The 12,704-nt window shown below is 38.8% G+C and overlaps 1 protein-coding gene across 1 annotated transcript; it reads left to right on the top strand. All coding sequences in view use genetic code 11, as the record gives it.

The window, feature by feature from the left end:
- Positions 1–7,392: 7,392 nt before the first annotated feature.
- EGR_07827 (hypothetical protein) lies at positions 7,393–7,841 on the top strand (the record flags this gene model as incomplete). The annotated part of the gene is made up of 2 exons (XM_024497076.1): positions 7,393–7,464; positions 7,755–7,841. The coding sequence occupies 2 exons, from the start codon at positions 7,393–7,395 to the stop codon at positions 7,839–7,841; spliced, it is 159 nt and encodes a 52-aa protein (XP_024348487.1).
- Positions 7,842–12,704: the final 4,863 nt, after the last annotated feature.

The raw sequence follows: 12,704 nt of genomic DNA, 5'->3' as shown, positions 1-12,704 counted from the left end.
TTATCCATTAGACTTCGATCTTTTATAAATTTTCACATTACCGCAGTAAGTGATAAATTTTTAAACCAGCTTTCTATATTCAGTGGTCTGGAACTGAGGGTAGAGGGGACAAATAAGAAGAATACCGAAGCATTTCGTCTAAAAGTCACGTTCCTTGCATTAAACTACTTTCGATTAATATCCAAGTCATTTAATAGGTAAGAAACGGTTCTCCATACTCAAGGGCTTTTAAAATCGCATTCTACACAAAAAAGGAATTGATAAAACTTAAGCAACTAACAAACGCTCAAGAACCACCGTCTGTTAGAATTAGTGGTTGATAATCGTCTTTGCTATATGCCACCAGCGCAAAGATTTTGAACTATATTTTGTTGCATTGGTAATTGTGATTCGGTTAGGTTGCACGTGTCTTAAAGAAAAGGTCTTGTAAATACTCTTGCAGAAAACCGTTACACTGCTTGTAATTCACCCGCACAAAATCCAAACAAATATACAGTTCGGCTCCGTCGTTTCTTCTCCAAAAAGCCATCTTTAGACGTATAGTGTAATTTCAGTATACTCACCTAGGTGTTAACGTATTTTCTTGGTGTCCGTCATAATTCTTGGCACAAATCTTATTATGGAGTTTCTTACAAGTACATTGAGGCTCAACAGATGACAAAATTTTTGCTCTTTTCCAGAAAAATGATGATATTATTAGGTATCCACGGAATTATTTTAAATCAAACTATTTGGCGATGAGATATTAAACTAAAAAAAGGCTTATAATTCAGCTAAGTATTTACTATGTCTCTGCTTCTTTATTTTACTTTTTTCAAATAGCCTTGAATCAGCTAAACACAAAACAAATAAAAATGACCATCGCAATTTGTTCTTATAACGTTGATTGACGCCTGAAAAAAACTATTTTCTTTGGCAAACATGTATCCAAATGCAAAATATTCGCCAACCATGCTCAATCCCACCATGTTACTTCAGTCCCATCACCATTTGTGTAGCAACCAAGCGCAGCATTTAGATTTACAGCACGAACGATAAATTTTATCTTGATGACCTTGAAAAATTGTGTTGCTTCGCTGCATTGTGTAAAAAAAGCACCAGTGAACAACAGGCGCGCCTGTAGTACCCACAACAGGAGGTTTCTGTGGTTTCTCGGCAAGAAATGATGAACAACCTCTTGTGTGAGGCATGCAGGTGCCCTGACAACAGTCGTGCTGGACGACAAGCAGGAATAGCACCAGAAACAGTAGCAGACGCCAATGCTTAAGACAGCACATTTACGCAAACGTGTATGAGAGACCGACCTACCACAGAGCAAAAAATTGTTATCAGAGAACAAGCCCTTTTGATGGGAAGAGAAACTCAAAGAGCAAGGGCGGTGGAGGAGGAGGCGAGGGAAGTGAAGATTCAGCATGGCGCAGCGGCAATGAGAGCACCTCTGCAAACGCCAGCATACCCACATGCAAACGTCGTGCCAACCTATTAACATACGTTACATGACAGCAGGCTTGTCATTCGTTTTGTCAAACCCTGCCTGATGCAGGTCAACCGTTGAAAGGGAGCACACCATAGACGTCGATAAAATTGTGACAATAATGAAAACCTTTGCAAGTAAAGACTGGAGAGAATAATAGTTTATTTATTGAGTAAACTCTTCAATTAGGGGGATTTGCCAGACTTTAACGTAATTTGTAATTACTTTTGACTCATTTTGGAAGGAATATTAGAGTCCTCAAATGGAGGTAATTTCTTTGATAGCTCATTGGGTAGGCAACTGCTATCATCGTATATATTCACTGCCGCACTTAGGATAGAATTGCTTACCATAATTTCAAGTTTACATATTTGGTTATCAGAAACTTTAACTTGTTAACCATTGCAGGCATTCATAAATCACTCTTCAATCATGGTTGCTTTTAGCAAGCGAATCTGGATCACAAAGCAAATAATAAGGACCGAAATGATTTTAGGCCACTTGGAATTCCGAATAGGTCTAAATAAATGGAAGTGAGCACGGGGAGAGTATTTCACGAAAGCATTTCGACTCAACAATAAAGTGTATTTATGGCCCAGTTCCCAATCTATGCTCGGATTATACCACTTTCTATCTAGCTGATTGCTTTTACTCCTGGGAGTTGATTATTGCATTAAAATTGAAAAAACACGGCAAGTTTCGTGGTCCAGTAAAATACGAAACACTGGGATGTCATGTTAACATTTATCTACGATAAAGAAAGGCATAAGGTCAGAGGGGACGGAGAAGGTATAAGAGGAAAGAGGGTAAAAAGCATTTTTGTCCTTCCACCTTCCTCCCTCTGCCTCTTATTGGGATTCGTGGGCTACCTCGCTGCCTGGCCTACTGGGGGGTAATTAATCATTTTTTACAGACGGCTTTTACCTCACGGCCCCTCTGTGCATGGTACTTGGCTGACTTGCAAACTCTTCTTCTCGTCGTGTGGGGTCTACTAGAGCTTGCGCGATGGCAGAGAATGCTGCCAGCTCCCCTACTCTATCTCTCTCCCGCGGAGAAAAAGGACACGATTCTACCGCTTTTTACATTTTATAGCTTGGACCTTAAAAATGCGCCCTCTGCTCCCAAAGATAATTTCCCTCCCGCTCTCCTTACCTTCGGAAATAGCCTGCATTTTCAAATAAAAACTAAGATAAACACATCAGTCATAAGACCAAGGCAGCGAATACTCCCGTAATACCTCACGAACCATAAACTAATTAACTTATTACTCAAAGGAAGGATGACAGTGGGAAAAAACCACTGAATAAAGAACCACAGGTACTATAAGAGACACATGATTCCTTAGATGTGAGGCAAGTAGAGTTTAGGTGAAAAATGCTACAAAAAACTAAGAGTTTACTAAAGGTGATGACTTGCAGAGTAAATTCACAAAAATGATAAGATGGGAGTCGCATTAAGCCCTTTTGATTCAGCAAGAGTATAGCAAAGCCCGCTAGAGAATATAAAAGAAGGCGTGGGCCACTACACACCATTTGACAGCCCACATATTCTATGCATGTGTCTACAACTTTACGAGTTAGTATCAAAGGAACAATGAGGCCAGATCAAGCCAAATGATTCTAGAGTCTTGCCATTGGGCCCGATCATAAACAATAATTTTTGGTCTATAAAGTTATATTAAGAAGGGTGATGGGATCTTCTACAGTAGAATTAAGAGGTCTTTAAAATCACGCCAATTGATACCGCAGGAAATGGGAAAAGACCTTGTTATTTAAAGTCAGATTTTTCTGACTTGTTCTTTTTTTTTAATCTATCAAAAAGGATATCTGTACGACATCTAGTTGAGACCTTCTTTATTATACCGCTAGTGAAAATACAACTAAAGCTACAGTCATTTTGCCATAAAAGACGCTCATCAAAATAAACTAAAAATCGTATTTAAGATGATTTAGACTATGTAAGTACAAAATGATATCAGTGTTTTGCAGGGCTTAAGACCCAAATTTCAAAAAACTAGAAATTCGTTTTTAGAAGTAAAATTGCAATCCCTTGGTGGACTTTCCATAAATCATAATTGGTAAGATATTTTTTTAGTAGAAAATATTAAGATCAACATTTTTGTAATTTCTAATGAGTGAAAATGCAATTGTCACTTGAGTGGTTATCAAAAAAGAATTTTGGCATGACTGCTTTCTCATCAGTTGTCTGTACCCGTAACCCTAGAGAATCGGTAACTCCCAGAGCCTGAATAATATATCACAAATGAAAATATAAAATAAAAAGGCGCAACACGCAGTTTTGTTCCTAATAAATCTTCACTTCACTTACTTTTGCCATTGACAGGGCAAAGGGACCGAAACCTAAGACATCGGTGGCATTCCGAGCTAAAGCTGAAGAAAAAAGTGGTGTCAGCGGCCCAATCACACCTCGCCGAGAGCCTCAATCTTGTTTGCAGACCCGCTCAATCATCGACGCTACTGCTTTTTTCAAAAGCTCTAGTCGTCTACTTCCATTCTCAGTGCCTTCTGGTCCCCATAACTGCGTGCCCGAATGTATAGTGTATAGTCGTGTATAGAAAACGAATCGTGCTTGCCCAAGGCACAGGACAAACATTTTTTCTCCATCAGACTTGGGTGCCTCAAAGCATTCTTTTCGAATTTCCAAATTTCTACACCTGCTACCAAGTTTTCTCCTTTCGTATAGCACATGTGTGCTGCCTTCGAATTTTCAACTCAAAGGAGATTAGTTGAGCTTAACAGGCTTAATTTTTTCCATATGCATTTATATGCTTATAATACTTATACGTTCACTCAATCACTTGTATGGTTGTCCTTCCAACGTACTTGTTTAAATGCAGAATTTGATCTTGGGTGAGCCGAAAGGTCTTCCATTCTCACGAACAAGGTTGCATCGACTCAAGGTATCAGTTATCTCTATCAAAGTAAGTCACATTTTCGTGTAAGTGTAGATGGTTTTAAATCAAATATAATCAGTAAAATTTCCCATTAATAATCCTTATATTGTTTTAATGTTCCTTTCAGAGAGGAGGCGGGGATACGAATCGAACCTCATGACAGAGTTTAGGGGGGTGAGGATCCGTAACCACTGTCAGGCTTGCAGAACATCGACTCCGTCACGAGGTTCGATTCGTATCCCCGCCTCCTCTCTGAAAGGAACCTTAAAACAGTATAAGTAATACACAGCTTCTCACAGATTTCCTATAACTTATGGTTCTGTTCTGGAAATTTTGGCAGTCACTTTATTCTCTTCGGCCTTAGTAGGAAATACTTAGTAATATGTGCTAACAGTAGCCTTAATATCGGCCAAATAATTGGTTTTTAATAAGTATTACAACAATTTCAACAACCAAATCTTCGCTTATAAATGCGACTAATGTAGAAACTTTATTAAGAGAACGAGAAGCTTAAGTTGACAAGCTGAAACATTCATGCTAGCAGGGTAGATTAGAAATGAAGATTAGCTGCTATTGTTTTTAAGTTGAGGACCATGATCTGGCTCAAATAAAAAGAGAGACTTTCAGGATGAAATACAATTTCTGGGATAACGAATCCGTATTTTGTGTAAAAAAGGTAGTTGGGAGCCGATTAAAACCAATCCTACTACCTCCTTTAGAATGTAAAGCTTAGCATAGAATTACAAGCCTACATCTTCAGAAAAGAGTTTCAGGAATAAGGTCTGTGGGGGAATTTACTTAGGAGGCTTTTTAATTTTATTCTAGATCAACTTTTATCGGCATAGCTACTAAAATATTGAGCAAATCAAATTTACAACCACCAGGGGATTACCGCTGCGAGCCCGATTTACGATAGGATAAATTATTAATTCAGGAGATTTCATCGAAATATCGTTTTTTTCCAAGGTGCAAATCTTTTTGGGGAGAATCACAATTAAGGCATTTCCTATCACTGTTTCACCATCATTTCAACCTTACGAGGACCTAAAATTTTATTACGCTACTACAGCAAAACTGATTTTATTTTATTAGCAGAGATAATTTTTGTGGTAACAAGTTCGTAAAACATAACATAGCTGTAAAATGTTACCAGTTTGTGTAACTATCGGTTTTGTTAACGGGGCACGTCGGGCTCCACCATTGTTTTGGGCGATGCTGGTAGCCCCAAGCCTTACTGTAAGTCGATAGTACATATTCTCCTTGAGTACTATCTCTTCTTTCGTCTTCAGGGAAGTCCCAAAGTGCAGCATAATAATATGCGAATAGTGCAAAGCAATGTGCTGGTGCGAGAAATACAACATACAATTACCTCAAGTTGACAAAGAGCTTATTATTCCTAATTAGTGATATCAATTTTAATGTCTGCTATGGTCTTTACCAGCTTTTTCAATACAAAATCCATCTATCAGAGATTAAATTAATGTACTTTTGCTTAAAAAAGGCAGATTTAAAGCCAACTTGGATAATTTAAAAAAGGGAAAATTAATAACTCTCATTTAGATGAACTGGTCTCATGGATATCGGTTAAAAAATGATTTACTTGGAAATGACTAGTTTATGAATATTAGTGTTTCATTTACTCAGAATGTTTGCATTGCAGCCTTTTGAACTTTATAAATTGACAATAGTTTGTGTCTGGGCTCCACTTCATGTCTTTGCCAAGAATACCTCTAAGCATATAACCTTTTACATGTTAGAGGCAGGGCATACAAAGCATTTTTGGTGTTTCTCTTTCAGAAGCCTATTTTTAACATTTTGAGTCCAAAAAGAGAAAAAGGATCAAAATCCGAAATTCTGAATTATTTTGCCGGACTCTTAACTTGCTTTCAGTAATGAATGACCCTATAGTAAAACGGTTCGATACTGACATTTAAAAATTTTGAGAAGAAGGAATCAGAGTCGCAAGCCTTGAGCCACTTAACCGAACCCCCACCTTTAGGGTTCATCCTCAATTAACGCTTAGTGCTAGAGGGGATTTACAAAGGACCCAGAGGTGGCATTCTAGGAGGGCGAAAAGGGCAAGGGATATTCCCGTGGTAAATTGGCAGCTGAGGTGCACACGCCGACTTCTCGGCCATCAGTGCGCTTACTTTTTACAGGTGTGCGCGCCTCTAAGTGTGCGTTGGGCAGAGAATCAGAAGTGGAAAGGGAGGGGAAAGCTAGGAGCCCAGGGACCACCCAGTGTGCTGCTTTTTGCACCCATTCGGGCTGAGGTCTTTGCTGTGTGTTGAAACACAAAGTTTAGGGTAGGTAGAGAGTGAGAGACGTAAATTTAACCGCTTCAAAGCACCTTTATGCTGCTTCCCTCCTCCTAAAATACATCTTTATATTATCTGCTACTGTTAAGGAATTCTATCCCCATGCACGACGTTTCTGTTTCAGTGAAAGCTTATCCACTTCACCTGTGCTTGGTGCTTACGGCCTTTAAATGTGTTCAGCTCTTTGTTCTCTACGTATTCGTGACCTTTTTAATCTATGACCGTGTAATCTAGTAATTAGTGCGCGCTGCATCAGTGGTGCTAAGATTCAAGAAAAATGTTTTACTTTGATGTCTTTCACGTTTATGAAATCCCGTAGAAAGTTGATATCAAGGTGAAATGAGTTGAAGTAATGTGACTAGGCATTATTAGACTAGCTGGTGGATAAACTCGTTCCTTTTTTCTTGGTAATGAAATTAAAACTGATTTTTTATAGCCCCGCATTATCAAGTTTCTTTCAACGCCAAAGTGACTGTTTTATGTGTGAATTTTGTGTGGCTCTTTAGAAGTCTTAGAATGAGGTCAGTATTCTTTGTGTGAACTCGGCCGGCTTGCCTTTTTTCCACGAATTTAATGTGAAAAACTTCTATAAACAAACTAGTTTATGCCAGAGATAAGCCTGGACATGATCATTAGCTAGATGATTGGGTTGTTGACTACATGGCTTTACGATTTCATTTTGTTCCATGGTAGCTTTCAAGTACCCGACGCTACACATCCACCATATGGACGGTCTGGCCCAAATTGAAATCAACGTTGTAATTACTAATAAATCTTTAAAGTCGCTCACTCATTTTTTTAAAGAAATAAAAATAACTCCTTATTTTCTGTTCGTCGCCAGGATATTGAACTCAGAAGAGCTAGATTTGAGTAACGGGGGACTTATTTTAATGCTTCACACAGCGTCTCAAAAGATAACAATAAAATGCCGCCTAATTTCACAAGACGTGAGTGATATTTTCATTGAAAGGTAAAAACAACTCCATATATCCTTAATTACGGTGACAATAATGATACGTTTTAAGTAGTCTCCTTCATCTAATAATAGCCCGGCCGACTGCCGCCGACTGATAAAAGACTACACATAGAAGGGTGCCCCATCTCGGCGGCAGTCAGTATTGTGGATTTTGTTTAAACTTTACCAAAACAAAAAGACCGGGACCGGCGGAGCGTCTTTCAATGGGTAAAAAATTATGGGGTACATGGGTGGCATTTCAGAGGGCAAGTACCAAGACAAAAATGCGGCACCTAAAAGAACATCCAGTGATACTTAACCAATGTGAAAAAAAAATACTCCTAGCACCGGTAAGTCATTCTTCCTAATTTTTTACTGCTCTTACTTTTAAAGTGTTTGAAACGTGATTTGCGAAGAGTTGTGTACTAAAATAAGATGCTGTTTTCGGGAATGGCTCTACTGTCTTGTTAAGGTTACATTCACATTCCAACACAAAGTATTCGTAAAATTCACTGAACTTCTTGCATCTCTCTCATTAAGCACTGAAGCAATGTTTCTTAGGCTCAAAAATGGCATAAATCATAATTCAAAGGTGAGGTGTTTGTTAATGAAGCGAAATGGTTACACAATGAGCTATGCGCGCGATTGATCAACGTTTCCCACCAGAAATCGCAACCACTGGAAAGAGTAATGGGTAGTTAACAAACCCAACAAATTTAATGGATTGTAAGTATCGGAAACAACAACAATTTTAACAATGTTTCCCACATAAACAAAATTCTCTTTAGTAGGGAATTGCACTTATTTTCGGACATCGAGGAGCAGTTCAATTAGAAGGCAGCAGTGGTTGAGTTTACCTTGAATCTTTAAAATTCAAGCAAGCAGTACATTAGATTTTTTTGTTACTATCGAATGAAAGAAATTCCGGCTGCTTTTGCCACCAGTGTGGTGATACGCACCCCGTAACACGCAGGCTTCTCAGTATCCACCTATCCTATCGCCCTCTGTCGCCTACCAACTCTTTCATACAACAATGATAAACCACTTTTCCATATTGGTTTACCCTATTGGGGCATGAGGAGTAATCAGAGCGCTATAGCTTTTTTACTTTCTCAAGGAGACAAATTGCTTTTATGTAGTAAATTTCTTTTCTTGAAAATAAGTACCAGCTGCGACACGCCCAGTCTTGTCAAAGCTAAAATGCATTAATCTCATCTAGCTGATTCCTTCCGTCTACGTCTGTGCACTCCCCAAGTCCCATGTTTGAGCAGCAAAGCGCGGTTGATGTGAGGGGTTGGAATGCCAAGAAAGCTGTCAAATGCAGTCCTGCCAATTGCCCTCCAGAAGTGGGGGAGGGAATTAAGGGAATGAGAAAGGGGAAAAGAATGCACTCCTTTCCCTTCCTGCCTCGAGGAAGGAAGGTAAAAAGGAAGGACTTCGTTAGGAAACAAAGGTTTCTTTCTTCCCCTTACCTCCTCTTCAGTGACAGTGGTTTTGCAAGTTCCACTCAAGGGTTCATAGCAGTTGGGAATTGTGCGTTCGGAGTCTGTAAAGTAAAATAAGCCTAAATCTTTTGGTTTTAGCATTCAAAACTTTTTTAAATAGCAACCAAAGATGTTCCTCAATTTTAAAAAACATATTCTTTGTTGCCCTTCCTGCGCAAATTGACAACTTTTTCTTCAGAGGTAATACAGATAGGTGTTTGAAGAAGTTTAGATGTTAAAATTTAGTCAACACGTTTTCTTGAATCATTTATCATGAAAGAACAATTCAGAAGTCTCCTTAGGGTCGAATCACACCCAATTTGTCACCAAAGCGGAGAGAAATTACGTGTAGGCAGTCAACTTTGTAGTGGAAACCTTTTTTCTTCCATCCATTTTACATCTTCACCAACTTTGTCAGTGTCCCCTCCTGAGTAAATTCTCTTTTTATCTCAGCACGTATCGTATTTGTAAACAACAGCTGTTACTTTTGAATTTTTGAAGAGAACTTTAATCCGCTGTGAATAAATCCTAAAATTTCTGGGATTGTAGTTTTACACTAAAGGTATGATGAAGGATTTTGGGGGGCATTTCTACGGTTGAGTGGTCGTTTTAGCAAACTTGTTTGTCCAAATCTGTCCACAGTACTTTGCGTGACGCCAGACTATCCACTGAAAGCGAAATCGGCTCCACGAGTGGCAAAATTAATTTATTCCTGTCACGAAAAAAAAGCCGATTTCGGCATGCCACTCTGAGAGCCCAGGTGGGGTGAGACTACATGCCTTCTCCCTGCCTCTACCCTAGCACTACGAAAGGTTCGCCTCGCCCCTTCCCTCTCCCTTTTCCCAGGTTAGTTTGATTGCGTGTTGTGAGCAAAAACGAGCCATTTTGTTGCATTAGGTTTGCATTTTGCAGCGTTTACTTGGTCCCCTTCCCCCATTCTTAACATGAACCGTTAAGCACTATTCACTCTGGTGGATATTAAGTTCCCTAAATTTGCAAGATAACTAAGACAGTTCCACCTTTTTAACATGTGGGTGTAAATAGATGGCCTAGTTTTAGAAATGTGTTCCCTTAGATTAGAAAAAAACTGTTAATAGTAGTGGCGGAATAATTACAGAATGGAAACTGATATAAAATATCTTCAAATTTTACCTAGTAAATATTGTATTGCCCTTTTACCATAAGTAGCTGCAATTCATATCCCAAGGTATGTTTCATCACCATATCCGCATTTACACGTTATGTGCTTCTGCAATACGTGTTGGCTTGACTCTACCTATCAGTTGAGAGGCTGTCGGCTTACATTAACCTCGTGGCTGAGTGGCCGTCACCAAACCTCAAGGCGGAAACGAGTTCCGATTCTCCATAAGCTTTGATAATCTATGCACCATTCCCATACTACTCATCCATAAGATGTTCTCCTCTTCTTTGTCATTTTAATCTGCGAACCTGAAGTAGAGATCTGAAAGAAGAAAACCCGAATCTATTAAGTTCCACTTACTTCAACTTGTAATTATGCACAAATGTGCTAAGCAAAAACGCTATTTGAGTCATTAGGCAACCTTTTCGATAAAAGCATCGGCTACTGCAATATTAGTTTATTTTGATATAAATAAATTGAAGTGTAAAAATTAAATTTGATTTGTTATTAACACGGTAGAATAAAAGTATTTAAGTATACAAATTTTATTTGTCACTGTACTTCCTTTTTCCAATCGCCATAGAGGTAACATGCGTAAATAAGTCCTGTTATTAGAAACCTATGTAAAATTGAGTCATGAAAGTTAATAGAATAGAAAACTAGAATCAGATAAGTGATAAGTACAACCTTCCAGGGAGTTTAAGGTCCATGCTTATTTGAAGCAGAAGGCCTACTTAAATAGTTACAAGTAAAGTCAATTGATTTGAGTTCATAAGAAGTGTACAAATAATTATTTGCTATGATTGTAACACTATAATAAATAGGTTTAAAATTAGGTGCTTTTTTAGAATGCTATTACCTATAGGCGATTTCCTCATTTGCTAAGCACCCATTTTAGCCATATTATATTGTTAAACTGCCTTTCAGGAAAGTGGATACCCGTCCAAAATTAAAACCCATTTTCCACCTAAATTTGTCCATCGGATTTGTTTTCAAAGATGGATTAGACAGCAGATAGATTCGGTTTTTGCATGCCATCTGCATGTAATGCGAGTTTTTCTGAACACGCCTTTTTGGAAACTAGTGGTTGATTTCAAAACCTCGTGGCTGAAAGAACACCGTCAATGTCTAAAGAGGATATAATCTTGATTTCTCTTACAACTTAACCACCTCGATAATCCAGTCTTTGACAATACATTGCATTTTCAATGAGCTAGTCCTCTCAATTAAAGAGTTTGAAGCCAAAGGTACATAGGAGAAACAGCGAAATTTCTGCACTGATGGAAACTACAACGAGCCTTCTCCTTCACAATGGATGTGGTATCTAAGAATTGCTTGGATGAACCAAAATCAATTTTACGTTAACACTCAACGACACCAAATTCCAGCAGATCTTGTTTACCCTTCCTCAAAATCTATTCTTGGTTACTGTGAAAAGCTAACAAATTCTGGATATCGACTTCGAAAATGCCGCACAAAATCCGATTAGATTATCATCTCTTTAGAATGGTGGGCATCGTGATCAAACAATAGGGACTAACGAAGATGATTACACAAAGGTCTACAAAAAGTGGTGAATGACACCTTTCACGCAATTTGTTACTAGCAAGAGTCGAAGGATGAATGGCCGTCCAGTTTAGACATGGAGTTAGTCCTCAAGTTTTGACGGTCACACTCCGCAGCATAGGCAGAGATTCCCACATTGAGTTGGTGGGGTTCACAGCAAAGAGCCGCAACGAGCTAGCTACGACGCTTTGGCCTAGTAATAACGATGACCGAATAAAAGCAACGCAAAACTACCGAGTACTTCCACACCTTTCTCCCACTTTAGGTGAGTCCTAATTCTTTGTCATTTTTGCTTTCCGGTGGCTCTCCTTTATTCCCATAAACTCTAAGCAAAACAGAGGAGCAATCATGCAATTTGACCCTATAGTCTGGGGCGACCGGGTCAGTACAAATCCTAGAGTCTTCTCATTCCTGTGTTAGACAGTTAGCTTGTTCCATGGTATAGGACACTATGACTAGCAGAGGAGATGTTGATAAATTAGGCCATATAAACGTTTTTACGAGACACCATGCACAGGAAAGCCTAGGTAGTAAGATTTCACATGTGTTTAGATTTAGCTTGGGATATACTTCCAGAAGTCAATATTCCACCTAGTACTGAGTCTATCGTGGGGTTTGCTGGAGGGTACTTCCTTTGCAAACCTATTCAGTAGACGGACTGTGAAGCTTCATTAGCCCAAGCCAAAAGAATAAATCATCTATGGTGATTAAATCCAAGGGGCAGAAATAGTTAGCGCTAAAATAGACAACTAATGTTTAAGCTTTACTCACATTACTGACAACGGGAATTAAGCTAAAAATTTTGTTGGTTAAGAATTTCAATATCTTCGTGTGCAAATGTTCCAGGTCGGG

This window comes from Echinococcus granulosus, assembly GCF_000524195.1.
Source record: "Echinococcus granulosus chromosome Unknown EG_S00088, whole genome shotgun sequence".
NCBI classification, from domain to species: Eukaryota; Metazoa; Platyhelminthes; class Cestoda; order Cyclophyllidea; family Taeniidae; genus Echinococcus; species Echinococcus granulosus.
This window is presented reverse-complemented; position numbering and strand designations above follow the sequence as displayed.